This window comes from Echeneis naucrates, chromosome 3 (genome assembly GCF_900963305.1).
Source record: "Echeneis naucrates chromosome 3, fEcheNa1.1, whole genome shotgun sequence".
NCBI lineage: Eukaryota > Metazoa > Chordata > Actinopteri > Carangiformes > Echeneidae > Echeneis > Echeneis naucrates.
In genome coordinates, this window is record NC_042513.1 from 20,915,754 (window position 1) to 20,931,086 (window position 15,333).

A 15,333-nucleotide genomic window follows, 5' to 3' on the forward strand; every position below is an offset into this window, starting at 1 on the left:
GTTTTGTTTCTTAGTTAAACTAAGCGAATACCTCAAAACATCTAATTTAAATAAGATTTCCGTGACTGTCTGTGAAGAGTGGAGGCGAATATTTAATAACAACTGTTGGCCGAACGCAGCGATCGACTTTCAATTGGTTTCGTCTGATTGGCTTGACAGAGCGGCGGGTGAAAGGTGAAAGTTCATCCGTCTAAAAACAGGAGACACGTGCCGGCTGGAAAAGTCGTAAGTCTCGCGAAATAAAGCTCCAAAGAAGCATAAATATGAATAACAATTGGAGAGAGTTGAAGCGCCGACGTGTTTTAACTGAGTGTAGATAAGTGTTAGCTCAAATCTTAGCTTTTTGACGTTAACCACATCATGCTATCTAGCTAAGAGTGGTTAGCTTTAAGGCTTCATGTGTTTTGTGAGAGTCGAAAGGACACAAACAGATATGGAGTCTGCAGAAAGCATGGACCGTAACACACGGACACAGTTGTGTTGAACTAATGTAAAAAGTTGTCAGTAAATATGAGCAGTTTCGGCCCGGTCAACTACACCTTCAATAAGTTATTGATGTAGTTATTCCGCCTCTCTCTATAGGTCTGTGCAGCTGTACATGCAGTTGCAGCGATGGCGGCCATCTACTCAGGTATCCATCTGAAACTGAAGAGTCCTCAGACTCCATGGGAGGACAAACTGAAGCTGGCTCGATTTGCCTGGATCTCCTCACAGTGCCTTTTGCCCAACAAGGAACAGGTAATAAGCCGAAGTTGTCTTAACAGATGCTCGTGTCGCTATAGAATTACAATGATAATCATGCATTATAATGATGGAGGAAACCCACTTTGCTAATTATTCAATTTGCTGAAGTTGTATTTTGCAAATCAGATCAAGATCCATAAACAGGATTGCCATATAAACATCTCCAAAGCATTTCCTCTGTTGCCTCATGTTATTAGTCGTAATCATTTTCTTCTCAGTGTCCTATATGAAATTGACTGTGTCACAGTAATTTTCTTCAGCATGTTTACAAGAGGTACTTTCCAGACTTCAGTTTGTATTTGAATCTGTCTTGGTACACATTACTTGACATTTGAGCAAATGTTTGCTCATTTTGTTGACCTAATAGTGTCCTTCAGTGGTTTGAAATCTTTGTTTCAACCTCGTTCCATCCTTAATCCCTTTAAAACCTAGTCAGTGTGGTGATATGTTGGACATTATTGCAATGAAATGCATTTGCTTTTTAATCTGTATCTTCACCTTCTCCTCTCTAGGTGCTGGTAGACTGGTGTACCCATGCTCTAACAGGGAGGTACAATCAGAAGGTGGAGTTTTCTGAGAACGTATTGGAAGGCCTGTGGTGCTACCTTGATGACCTGCTTCACAGTCAAAAGCTCCACTCACTTCTAAAGAAGGGCAAGACCATTAGTCTGAGGCTCAACATGGCACAAGTAAGTAATATTTGTAACATTCACGATTTACTCCTTTTAAATATAAAGAGAAACTCCTCTGTTTATATCCACTACTGACTTTCAGTTTACTGTTTCATTTACTGTGGAAAAGAAAATACTTCTTGGGATAATTTGGCTGCTGACATATACATTTAAAAAACTTCCAAATGACTGACACTGAGAAAGTGAGAGACTATTGACTGTAGAAGTTACATCCTGTGTGTTTTAGAATTACATTTCTTTTTTTCTTTTTCTTTTTTTTTTTTTTAAATATGTTCTTGTTTTTGTGTTTGTTCATGGAATAATTCCCTGGCTTTAAGCATACCTTTTAAAAAGGTATATATGTAGTTTTCACTGACTTTTTTATTTTTTTGTGTGTCTCTAGTTGCTGCTTGACCGTCTCCAGGAGTGTGCACATGCTGGCACCAAGTCAGTGTTGTGTGTGTCCACCATACTGAGTGTGTGTCAGGGCATACTTTCCTCTCCTGTACTCGCATCAGTTTTCACCACCAAATATGAGCTCATGGTTGATTTACTGGCCAAGCTCTGTTCTCTGGCCTGCTGTGAGCTACAGCAGCCATTGCAAACCCAAATATCTGAGTCTGTCACTTATCAAGACGACATGATGACTGAGTGTCTTCAAAATGAATCTGCAGCTAATTTAGATGTTTTGGAATCTCCCCCAGACCACCTAGAGTTAGGAACACCTTTAAAGCCAGACAAAAATATACATTCATCTAATGTGTTTCAAGTGCTACTGCAGGCGTTGTCGTGCTATTTATCAGTCCAACGACAGCAAACCAACCCTAACCGGGTCTTTACTATGGTAACCAATCAGCTGACCCAGCCACTAGTACTACTCCGACACCTGCTGACTTCTGGGGAATTTGCCCATTCTCAAACACATCTGAATCTCCGCCAGCAGCTGTGTAGAGACATTCGCATAAAGATAGATTCCATCCTACAGTTTGCGCTCTTCCCTTCTGAACACCTGACTTCCTACAAAGATGAGCTCCTCCCATCTAAAGAAGATTCTGGGAAACGGGGTCCTGGTGGTGGAAAAGGTCCCATGAAGCCAGTCAGTGTCATCATCTCCACACTAAATTCTCATGACTATTGTGAGCCATGCCTGCTCTATTCTGTGAAGGCCAATACATTGCCTCTGTTGTTTAAATTTTTCCTGGAAAGCTTTGGAAAAGGAAGAGATGAAAGTCAGGAAGAACACAGGATGCTGTGTTTCTATTTTCTTAAAAGATTGATCCCAGCTTTGGATCTGGGTCTTGATGGAAGCTCATCTTCACATGTAAAAGCAGATGAGCCAGTCTCTGTGTCGCCTCCATCCTCTCTCTGTTCTCCAGAGAGCTGGAACCTGGCCCTGCTGGCTGTGGAGTCACTGCTAAGCCAGGCTCTGTCAGCTGATATTTATAACGTCGCTGCAGACAGGATACGACACAGAGAAGTCCAATTCAACTTTTTTAGGGAACTGGGACAAATGCTCTTCAACCAGGCCCAGCCAAGGTAACAAATCAGGCTCCCTTTTGTCTTTTTCTTTGTCTGTAGAATAATTGACAATAGTATTTTGGTCAAAGAGAGTAAACCTTTAAATCTTGTTTTTCAGCATCCCAGCATGGTACCGCTGTTTGAAGGCTCTGTTGAGTCTCAACCATCTGCTTCTTGAACCAGACCTTGATCAGCTATTATCTTCAGCCTGGGTTAATTCTGAAAGCATGGAAGCGCGGGTGCAACGGGCCAGACAGGTGTTGATTTCTTCAGTGTATCCCAAATTTATAGCTTGATTCAAATCTTATTTGCATGTTGTTCATACTGAAGTATTAAGTATACAAAGTAAATGGTAAAGCTCGGTAAAGATAAAAATTAAGTAATTGCAAATACAGAATTAAAATCCCTTTTCACTGATGAGATGCTTTATCTCAACAGCTCATGGTGTGCAGTCTCCTCCAGATCTACACTAAGCTCCGACAGCTCCCACGACTCTTCTCCGAGCTCCTGTCTGTGATCTGTCAGCCAGCTCTGGATGAACTCCGACCTCCTTTGCTGTCTGAGGGGGTTATCACTTCCCTCAAGACTTGTCTTCTGGACACACCCCCATCCCAGGGTGTAGAGATCTGCACATTAGTTTTGGATAGCATCAGAAGACAAATACTGCCTGACCTGGTAAAAGAAGAAAGAGAAGCAGAGACGATGGAGACTGACGGAGAAGGAGATTATAAAGTTAAAATGGATGAAGAGAGACAAGATGCATCTCTGAAGCTGTTCTCCCTTAGCCAGCTACTTCACACTGTTTTATTTAATCTGAAGACTTTAGACAATACATCTCCTGTTCCTTTAGTCAGGCAGAGTCAAGCGCTGATGAAAGTGATGCAGCAGGTAATCAAGGAGCTACTACAGCTGTTGTCAACAGAAAAGAAGCCTGAAAAAACAAAAACAAATTCACCTCAGAAGATGCTTAGGAAAGGCAAGTGTTTGGAGCAAAAACATCCGGAGAAAACGTTTCAAGTTGGACTGTGGGAACAAAAGACCCAGGAGGCTGCTCTTCTCCTCAGGTACACCTGGATGGAAGTGGACACACTTTTTTATATCCACTGTGGTAAATACACATCTCTTGACTCAGGCCTGGTGGCAGCTGTCAGTGAAACTGAAAACAAGGCTCTCTCTAATGCTTCACTCACAACTGACATAGAGAGCCTTGTATCTGGTGAGATTTTACCAGCATGTTTCCATCCCTCTGCCTCCTGCAGCCCCATGAGCTGTTTGCTACTCAAACTCTTCACTTTACAACAGATGAAGAAAGTTTTGTTCAAGAGCACTTCACTCTGTGAATCCAGCACTCCTGAGCTGCTGAACAGGGCAGCCCAGTTTATTTTGGCTAAATTGAAGTTTGAAGTGAGCCCTGATGGAGAGCATGTGTGGGATGGGCAAATAGGCAATGTGAATGCCAGCTCTTATCCTGTAGCACATTGGCATCTTGTCACATCCAATCTGCCTTTGATCGTCCCCTACCTGAGCAAAGACGATTTGGGCTGCATAGCAAATCTTGCAGTCAATTCGCTTCTTAGCAGGCAGGTGGACGGAGGGAAGGAGCAGCTGTCCAACTCCCTGACTGTCTCCCTCACATCTTCACAGCTTCTCCAAAGCTCAGTTTTTGTTGAATTGCGTTCTCTTTTCTCTGCCACAGTTTGTTACCTCACAGAAAGGATTCATGGTGTTCTCCTGCTGGCACATAGACCCAATGTATGTGCTATGCTTCAAACGTTTCACGATGAAGGCGATGATTCCAGTCAGCCTATTTCAAAACTGGTGAACAATGAGACAATAGTTGAGGATATATTGGTGTCCTCTAAGACTGGAGATGTGTTTGTATTGCTGACTTACACACAGATCAAGGAACTGTTGAACTTGCTCCAAATCTTATCAAACCTAGACCCTGATGGAATGAGCTTAGAGGATCTCACCTCGGTTTTCCTCCTCCTCTTCTTCATGCTCACCTCCGTTTCTGGTCAGTCGGACTGGGTGGTTGTGGGTCATCCTGACTCCGGAGATTATGCTTTGTTCTTGGCGAAGCTGCTCAGCATCCTGACTTGTCTTGTGGAGAGCAAAAACTTCAAAGGTGTTTTGAAGCTCATTCATGGAGGTACTCTGTTGCAAACTGCTGTGTCCTCTCTCCTCTGGCACAGCATCAATGGGAGATTTCAGACCACACGCAGTCCTGATTGGTTGGATTTAATGAAAGCAGTGCAGGACTTCATCAGGACTTTGGTCCAGTTGATTATAATGAGAAACAGCAGCGTTCGACTCAACCTGAACCAGTTTGTCTCTTTTCTCACCAGTAAGGAAACAACAGACAGGAAACATGTATCCAGTTCAGCAGCTGGTTCCAGTACACTTGATGCAGGAGCATCCATTTTGCCTGTTCACCTTATGCTGGCATCACTGTCATCTTTTGCCCAGACAATGACTTCTAACCTCGGACGGAGTAAACAAATGGATCAAACCTTGACTCAAATGCTCACTAGAGCCACTGCCTCACTGGGACCAGCAGTTGAATCTGTGCTAAGAACTCAGACTTTCAGCGAAACAGCCACCCATCCAGCCAGCATCCTCAGTCAAGCCTTTGTAGTAGAAGTTGTCAGTGTCATGCTGCACTGTGAGCTGCCCTCACTGACACTGGAAGACCAGAACAAACAGGATGGCAACAAGATTACACTGAGCCACATGACCCTGTATCAGGGCTTCTGCCAGCAGATCCTCAGAGAAATAAGCTCCGCTCCAAGGCCTATGGACTTCCTGGTTTCCTCTCTCCACTTCCTGTCTACTTTCTACAAAGCAGTGGAGAAGATAAGAGACAAAAGGGTGAAGGAGGAAGGAGATGAGGAGAATGGAGGAAAAGAGTTGGATGAGCTGTATATTCAGATCCTGCATTGTCTGCATAGACTACTGACAGGTACATAGGCACATATTGTGAACATCAATGAAGTTACAATCACCTGACTAATCAGAAATGCCACATCTGCATATTGCACATACTGGCATGTATTTACAGCTGATTGTACTTTCACTTATTTCATCCTTGCTGTTTCTGATAAAAAGCATTTGTGTCACAAAAGGTAAATTAAGATTAGGCTTTTTTGACACAAATGCATATGCATATAATACACAGCGTTATACTGAATGTAACACAGTCTTATTTGGCTCGCAGCTCCTTGGTTGTCTTCAAATGACATGAATGAGCTGCACCCAGCTGTTCAAGAGCTTCTGCGCCATCTTGTGGAGAGGAGCACAACAGATCGGTTCAACCTGCTTCTTGTGATGATTAGAGAGGGACTGGACACTGGCAAGCTGAGGGCCGGAAACTACAGGGTAAGGCAGAGACCAACTCTGATAAGCTAAACACTTTCACATCTAAAAAGAATCTGTTACAGTTGTGTTGAATTGTCTCTTAAGGCTGTCTCCAACACTCTGTTGTCCAGGAGGTGCTGTCTGCAGTCACCATCATTAAGCTAGTTTGCTGTTGTCCGTTACCTGAGCCCTGTTCTAAAGCTCTGTGGTTCGTTGCATCACAGATCATATCTGCTATGGTGGTGAGAGAAAAAAAGCATACACACTCAATCACAGCCTCATACAAAATTGTGCAACAAATAGAAGAATGAGCAGGCCTCAGCGCACATCACACATACACACATAAATACTCATCGGCACAAGGAAAAGTTGTTTGTCAGTCTGAAAACATCCAGGAGTGCTGACATTATTTCAGAGTGAGAATAAAACTAAATTTAGTAGTAATTTAGCAGTTTGCCTGCTAGCCTGGCAGCTACCCACTGACTTGAAAGGGCATAAACAATGCTCTGTCAGTGCAGGTGTATGATGCTTTTCTCAAAGAACTTACCACCAATTGATGTATCTTGTTTCACTAGAATGAGGATTTCTTTTTTTTTTTTTTTTTTTTTAGCTACTGCTGGTCGAGCAAGCAGAGCTGACCAACTTTGTGTTTAAGGTCTCAGTCAGAGAAATTGAATAAAAAGGCACTTACTGTGTGAAAGACCTCATTACTGCCACTCAAGTGGCTCTCATTACATTTTTAGAATCATGTGATATATTTTTTCCATGTGTAGACTGAAGGAAAATCAAAAAATATCAGCGGGACAGCTGCACACTGAGTGTTTTACAGTTTACAGGCATCAGTTATTATTGTGTTGGAAGTTCATGTGACAGCTGTCTGAAGTGACTCAGCAGCCAAACAACAATCACTCTGCTGATTTCCATTGCCTTCCAATGCCTCTTCATTTTAATTCCCAATGAGGCTTCTCTGGTCAATGTGCTTTCCATCAGGCCTGCTGGGTGGATCAGACAGATAGCACAGCAACTTGGCAATCTGTTTAACCGCACACGCACACACATGCACATGCACAGACACAGAGTATTTTGATGTGCTAACCATGCTGTTCTTTCTTCTGTTACCCACTTTCAATATGTCCATATGTCATCTTTGTAATCTGTTTTGTATTTATTTCTTTCACACTTTGATCAGATTTTTAGTCAGACTACAATATATGAATCATTTAAAAGTAGACACAAATTTATAACTTGTTTTTTGGTAGTTTTACCAAAGTAGGACAATATTAAATAACTTTAGATTGTCAAATATATGAGGCTTTTTTTTTCAGAGAGGACACTGTAACCTGTTACTGTGGAGGAATTACAGGTGTAAACAATAAAGTCAATGATGGCATCATTTCACATGGCTGTTTCAGTACAGGGTGCGGGTGTTCATGCTGGTTCATTGTCAGACTGTCATCTGTCATTACTTACTCACTTGCCAGATCAGAGCCATGTTATATTGGTAACAGCTGTGTCTCTCATACTGTGACAAGTCAAAATGGCAGTCTGATATATTGAAGTAAGCTTTAAAAAGTTAACATAATGGAAATTGTGTGTTTTATATCCAGTATGTTTTTGTGGCTTTGTCGTTTCCCACAGTTACATAAAAAATGTATAATATCTGACAGAATTATATGTGTGTTTGTGTGTACACAAGATGTGCATCTGTAACTAATTGCTCTCATTGTTATGTGTAAATCTGGTGTTGCGTATAACTTGTTGTGTGTGTCATCTTAATTCTACAGTTCTTGGTTAGATCGTCTGGTGCAGACGTCTCTCTGACCCTTCCTTTTACCGTGCCTACGGTAATGTCACTGACATCACTGCTGCGCCAGGGGGAGGGGCTCATCACCAACCCTCATCATGTGATATTGGCACTTGGAGCGCTGCAGTCGGTGTCTCTCGACCACTTGACCCCCCTGGTCTACCAGTCAGCTTTCCTGGCTGTTCATGAGGCGCTGTTTGCAATCATCCAGTGTCATCCTCAGGTACGAAGAGGCAGATGGGCATTGATCCAAACATTTTGCATCTCAGTTAACACCCCCTCTCCATGGGCAGGTGTTAGGGCTGACTTAAGATGATACTCAGGGTTGAAAAAAATACTTTTTGCATTTTTGAGAAATAACTATGACCTTAAATGTTGATGTGAGAAAAGTTAGTTTTACTATTGTTAGCCTATAGTAGCATAATATTTAATACTTTGTTAGCATTAGAGTATTAACTAACAACAGTTTATGTGCTTTGTTGGTATATGGAAAATATAGTGCAAACACGTTAACCACTTCAGTTCTAATCTAGTTGTGTGTGTGTGTGTGATTATTTATTCATTAATTTTTTTGGCAGGTGTTGGTTTGATCATTTTTGTTTGTTGTAATATGCTTTAGATTTTTAAAAGTTTCTTGTTTTTACACAGTAAGAGAGTTAAAATGAAACAGGACAGCTGTATTGAATAAAACATGGCAAGAACAAGCTAACAGATATCACATGGTCAGGAGGACAAAGGACAGTAAATGAGACCAGTAAAGAGCGAAGTAAAACCAAAAAGAAGCAGCGAACAAAAGTAGACTATAATTAGAGGAAGAAAGGAGAGTGAAAATAAGTAGTAATGAAATTAAGCATGAGAGGAGTAAAAAAGAAAAGAGAGAGAGAGAGAGGTGTCCTTGGACGGAGAAGAGGGAGGAAGGAATGTGGAGAGTAGAGGTACAGAGTTGGCGTGCAGTGTTGGTTGGCATGGAGCTGGTTGAAATGGATGGAAACCATTACTGAGCTCCAACCAGAGTTGGTGACATCATCCCCATTTCTTTTTTATTCCCTCTATCCACTGTAGACCTGACGGGAGAGAGGTATGGCCAGAAATGCAAACTTTGCTCTTGTTGGAGTCCAGTTTGTACCTCATTCACTTATTAAGATGCAAGTTTCTGGCTGCACCCATGAAAGTGATGCAATAGATGGATGTTACTGTACTACTTTCTCATAACTTCCAAAAACATTTCTCTGTTCATTGTTTAATTTCTTCAAACAAAGACTGCAAGCTATGATATTATCATATGTATAATTCTCCCTGTTTGTTTGCTGATTGAAATAATTTAAGGTAAAACACCAATTCCTCCACCATTAAGTGGGAAAGTTCTGCATGTCCGATCAGCCATTTTCTAGCCAGATGTATTTACTGTCTGATGGGCGATCTACTGATGGCAGGGTGGATTAAGCAGGATGCGGGGAGAAAATATGTGAATAGACCATAATATCAGAAGTTTCTCTCTACTTAAACAAAGGTTTTTTCATGGATTAGGACAGCCTAACATGCCATATGGATTAGCTCTACTGTTGATTTACTTGGGAAAGTGGTCTCAGGCTTTTAGGCCCCACTTTACTTGGATTTTGACGCTTCTGGGTCTGTCTCCTCAGGTTATGCTGAATGCAGCTCCATCCTTTTTAAATGTCTTCTATCGTTTGGTGGCATCCATCATGCGGGAGGGCCGGCAGAGAGGAGATGGTGACACAGGTAACACCAACAGGCCCATAGGGAAGCAGATTAATTTTGGCTTTCTGAATAAATTTATGATTCAATTTACATGCAAAAATTTGAAAGGTTTTACTTGATAAAGAATATGATGAAAGGCTGTAGGTAGAGAACCTAATAACGTTAATGAAAGTCCTCACACCCCTTTGGAATACATCCCATTATTCTGACAATAATTCCCAACACATTAAGGGGGTCATTAATGCCTGACTAACATACTTTGTCTGATCCATGTCCAGCTTGTTGCTAGTAATAAATTCCCTTAAATCAACTTTAAAGTGAGTTTTAATACAGTATTAAATATTAAAAAGGGGAAGAATCTGTCTACTGCTTACCTGACTGGAACTGACAAATACTCTGGCAACATGTCCACTCACATTTCAACACTGTTGGCAGTGTTGTGTTGTATTTACTCAACATTAGCCTACGAGAAATGGAGGAATATTGGACAGGGAGTTTTCATGATCATGATTAATGTCAGTCTAAATTTACTATAAACTGTGGATACCTCTTATGTAAATCTCTGCTTTATCACTATGAAATATTCTTTCCACACTAACCAAGAGTGCAGCGTGAGCATGTTGTGGAAGCATCTTTTGAATTTGTCCAGGTTGTTGCTATAGTTGAAGTCAAACATCGTTCATGGTCAAGGCTTGATAACATCTAAGCATTATAGGGCAGATAAAATATCGTATAGTAAGATTATGGCTGAAACTGGGGCACCTTAAAAGCACAAAATGTACTGGAAATTAAGCAGCTCACAGCGTGGGGAGGGAAAGTTTCCATGCTTCCCAAGTGAATTGCGTCTAAAACAGTAAAAATATTTGCTGCGTGCAAGTGAATGAATTAATGCCAATGTTTTTTTCTTTTTCTTATTCATTCAGTTCCAGGTTGTGACGTGTATCTCCAGTGCGCTAAACTCACAGAGAGGATGTACTCTCACATTGCTGCTACAGCTGAGCGTTTCACCACACTGTCAGCATTCATCGTGTCTCAGTATGTCACAGAGCTGCAGAAGGTACGCACACACACTCTCCCACTCTCTCATATGACATATATGATTGAGGGAACAGGATCACAGTTGATCCTTTGATCCAGCCCTGTTTGTCTAGTGGTGCATGTTGAGCTGAAGAGATTGGGCTGAGCAGAGTTACGAGGACGCTGACGCTCGGATGCAGACATGGGAAGTATTTATTCCGACCATATTGTAAATGTTCAACAAATCTCAGTGAACAGGTCCAGGATTAATTTAAGTCAATGTGGTGGAATGACGCTTTAGGCTGGATGTTCCCTCACAACAGTGACTCACGTCTGGTTTGTGAGAGTGGCTCCTCTTTTCTACCAGACTGTATTTAACCTGACGCCAACCTGACTCAGCAGTTTCCAGCATAGTTACACACTGAGAGCGAGACATGGAAGTATTCAGGCAGACAGACAGACAGGCAAACAGGCAGACGGGCAGAAATGGCGCTGAAGAGGGGATTCATTAAATTCTTTGTGAGCCATCTAATAATGCCTTAAATTGAATTTATGCGGTGCGTTTACTCTGGCATTTCAAAGAGATGGATTTCTTTGCAAGTCAGAGGTAATTTTGCCATCTGTGTGGCAGAAGTGTTTCAGCCTGAACTGAAATGTCCATGCAACAGCTGGGTGCTGTTAGACCAGAGGGAAGCTGCAGTTACAAAAATCAGATTTTTTTGGTGGTGGAGTTAGTGCCATTGGGCAATCGTCTTAATATTTATAATAGAAACAAGCTGCAATGGCAGTGTAGATGGTTGAGTGATTAGCGCACGTTATCTATCTCTCTTTTCCTGTTTCCTGCTGTCTCTCTGCCACTCACTAGTTGAAGTAAAGGCGTAAAAAGCCCCCAAAAATGAATACAAAAAAGAAATGTCGATTCAGTACCTGAAAATATCCTTTTACTTCTATTTCTCAAAATTTCTTCATTCTTAATCCACAACTGGTGCTCAGCCTGGTTTTATTACCTGAAGTTAATTTAACTTTGGACTTTTTCTGGAAGCCATAGACAGACGAGAATGAGCAAACTAGGCACTCCTTTACACATTACTTTATTTGAATATATAAATGTTTGGATTAAAAAAATCACAGGAAGTTAATAACGTGTTCAATTCAGAACTCCCACCACAGATGGTTTCATGAACATGTAATCAATATGCACAAGTGTTAAAAGCAAATTAAAAAGCTTGTGAAACAACTGGATGTGAGAGACAGTCTTCTTTTAGCTATCAGCTTCCAGAGTTGACAAAGGGCCAATATAACCACAAAGTAAACAGATCTTTGCAAAGAAATTTGCTGCCACTGCCTCCAGCTCTCTATGACTATTGCTGATAATAATATTAACATTAGGACAGTTGGTGCACCTCTAACAGTTCTTGTGTCCTGTTTGCTGTTCCACATGACAGCTGGTTGTTATTTGCAAAGGCACATGATAATCTGCTCCCTTCATGCTGTAAAACCAGCAGTTAGGTGAGTAACAGAGTGTTTCTGAAGTAGTTGTGCGTAACAAGATGATGGTTACTGATGGTGCACTGGTCACCGTTTCCAATGATGATCAATGTCAAAGTCCTGAGGAGATTGACATTCAGGTAATACCTGTAATGTAACCAGGCAGTACTTGAATTGTATAAAGAGCCTTGTTTGAATGTCTGACATAAAGATAGATATGACATGTATTTGCCCCCCAGTATTAGAGCTGTCTCAACGTTCTGTATTGTGTTTCAGATGTTAAGCTTTGACATAAATTTACACTTTTCATTTAGTTTTTAGTTTCGAGAAGCAGAAGGTGGTTTCTAATTCATCTTTTTCCTTCCAGTCTGATTGACTCGCAATCTTTTTAGCACATTGGAATAGCTACATTACAGCACATCATGCCTCACACTCTTATTGAAATTTACACTTATGTTTTGAATATTCACATTTAGGTCTTGTTTTGGCATAACATAACTTTTGGTTTGACTTTGGCCTCAGGCTGTAGCATATTGGTGCACACAGAAGGGTGTTTCCAATGACTCACTAAGAAAAGGGAGAAGATGATCTTGAGTGAGAGGGAGATGAACTGAAAATTTCTGAAGTATTTTTTTGCGATATATGCAGTGTGAGATCATCCTTCAGCAGTAAAGCAGCAAAGAGAACGGTGCACGAAAGAAAATGCAGAAAGTCGATAGAATGGTTATTTCACAGGTGGTTTGTGTTAAGTGTAGTGAATTGTCAGTCGGTGCTGTGCGTGGTAATTTTATTGTTTAATCTTCCTGTCGCTTCTTCTTTTATTCCTGTTATTCATTTCTCCAGGTTACTCTGCACCCAGACATTAAGCAGCATCTAACAGAGGGGATCTATCAGATTCTGGACTTGTGTGTGGAACAGGATCTCAAGTTTCTGAAAGCTGGACTGCAGACTGGTGTCAGAGAGGTGTTCAATGACTTATATGACAGCTACACCAACTACCACAAAGCACAGAGGCAGGGAGAAGATAAGTACACAGTTTAAACCATCACAACAATCCTCAGATTAGGCTTCCATGTAATTAAATTCAATTTGAAAATGTTTTCTTCCCATTGAAAGGCTATATTTATGTATGTATATTTCAGCTTTTGAATGAGACACAGCAGCTTGTAGCTGTCATAGGCTATAAACTGTATAAACACAGCTGTCATTGACACAGTAGATTTCTGGAGGTTTTCAGTCAGACCCGTGGGAATTAAGAACAAGACTGCACTGTCTGATACAGCCAATTTGGATAGGGAGACACAAAGCATCCACACGTGGATGTCACTGGGGCAACAGTAAATTTATCCCTGGTAACTGGTCCATGAAATGTTTCCTCTGGCAGCAGATTATTTGTCAAACATTGTGTTGTATGATGATTTAAATGAACTGGTTTCATTTCATTAAACATGATCAGCATTTATTTCACTGAATTGTGGAAGTAAGTTAGTGAACATGCACATGAACTGTCCTTCATCTTCTGTGTATTACTTATTTTGTTCATTAACATTGATTTTATAAACACATTTTTTTCACAGCTGTGATTGTGTGTTATTTTGTGCACTGTATTGTTTTCCCATGTATGCATTTTTTTGGGGCATTTATTTTGATTACAGCAAAGGAAGACAGACACAAAGTGTGAGGAGATAATAGAGAGAGTGACATGCAACACAAACATTCAAATCAGGGATGTTGCTGGTACATGACATGAATTTTTTACACTGCTTGAACACATTGATTTGGGAAAAAGAAAGAAAGAAACAATACTGTTCAGGCTTTAGCCACAGCAACAGGGCAGTAAATGTATGTTTCTTTTATCCTGCTAAACTCAGTATCTTTTTGGTTTTGGTGTGCACACTCATGCATTTAGGTGATGGAGCAGAGATATTATCTAATGAGTGGAAAGCCCTCCAATTTACGAATAAGATGTAAAACCTACTGAAAATGTAATTTTAATAGAAACAAATTTGCCCCAATTGAAAGTTGCTCAGTGTTTACGTAAACTGAACTGGCATTTATTTTACTTTTTATTGAATAGACTAACTGGACTGTTGATTCAGGAGCTGGCACTCAATGACATTACAGGCTTTTCAAACTGCAATTTGGAAGTTTAAACAGACAATGTCTGCAAACAATTAGTCAGAATTATGTCAACTGCTTTCAGAAACTACAGAAATTATTTAAATGGTTTGGAGAAAAAATTTTCTTCTTCAACCTAATTAGCAGTGCTGTGGTGAAAGAATAAAAACAAAAAACAAATTTTAAGGTTGAAGGTGTTTAGACTCGAGGTTTTTCTAAATAGTTGAAATTTAGCAGTGCAAAGTTCATGAAAATTAACTTTTTAATAAAACCTTTGTTCCACAAAGAGCTTTTTACCTTTAGAGAATAGTTTAGACAGGAAATGACTTTAACACATCTTCCCATTACTTTGACCCCTCATTTTCCTGTTTGTCTTTTGAAAGCTGTGCGGGAATGAGCAATTAAAGGTCTTTAGTTTAAGTTGGCCTTCGTTTCACCTCTGTGACAGATCATTTCTGCAGAAAATTGCAGTTTATAACATTGCTGATTACTAGGTTTCACAAAGTAGCAGCCCGTTTGTTGTTGAGCTGATAAACAAAATGTGTGCTCCAACAACATTCACATCAATACCACTTAAACCAACTATTGTACATCTTTGTGGCAATGACTTGGTGCGACAAACATATCTATTATATAAAAAAATCAAAAACAAGTGCTTTCTGTCTCTTGTACCTAAGATACAGTGTTTTAGAAAGGCATCTACAGCCTAATGTTCTTCAAATAGCACAAAATGGGAAAATTCTTATCTAAGTACATGTGAGAAAAGTTCTGAATCTGTTTAGGAACAATTTAACTCTGATACTGAAGGCATTTCTTTGGAGATCTTTAAAATGACACGACAGCTAGAAATATACATGAAGAATTGAAGCTGACTTAAAAAAAAAAAAAGCTAACAAT

At 40.4% G+C, this 15,333-nt stretch overlaps 1 protein-coding gene across 1 annotated transcript; it reads left to right on the forward strand.

Moving 5' to 3' along the window:
* Positions 1-181: 181 nt before the first annotated feature.
* On the forward strand, positions 182-14,268 carry urb2 (URB2 ribosome biogenesis homolog). Its single transcript, XM_029498100.1, has 12 exons — positions 182-225; positions 583-738; positions 1,257-1,433; positions 1,819-2,951; positions 3,052-3,190; positions 3,372-5,895; positions 6,151-6,311; positions 6,422-6,532; positions 8,075-8,317; positions 9,738-9,834; positions 10,737-10,870; positions 13,162-14,268. The coding sequence occupies exons 2-12, from the start codon at positions 613-615 to the stop codon at positions 13,357-13,359; spliced, it is 5,043 nt and encodes a 1,680-aa protein (XP_029353960.1). The 5' UTR covers positions 182-225; positions 583-612; the 3' UTR covers positions 13,360-14,268.
* The last annotated feature ends 1,065 nt before the right edge of the window (positions 14,269-15,333 follow it).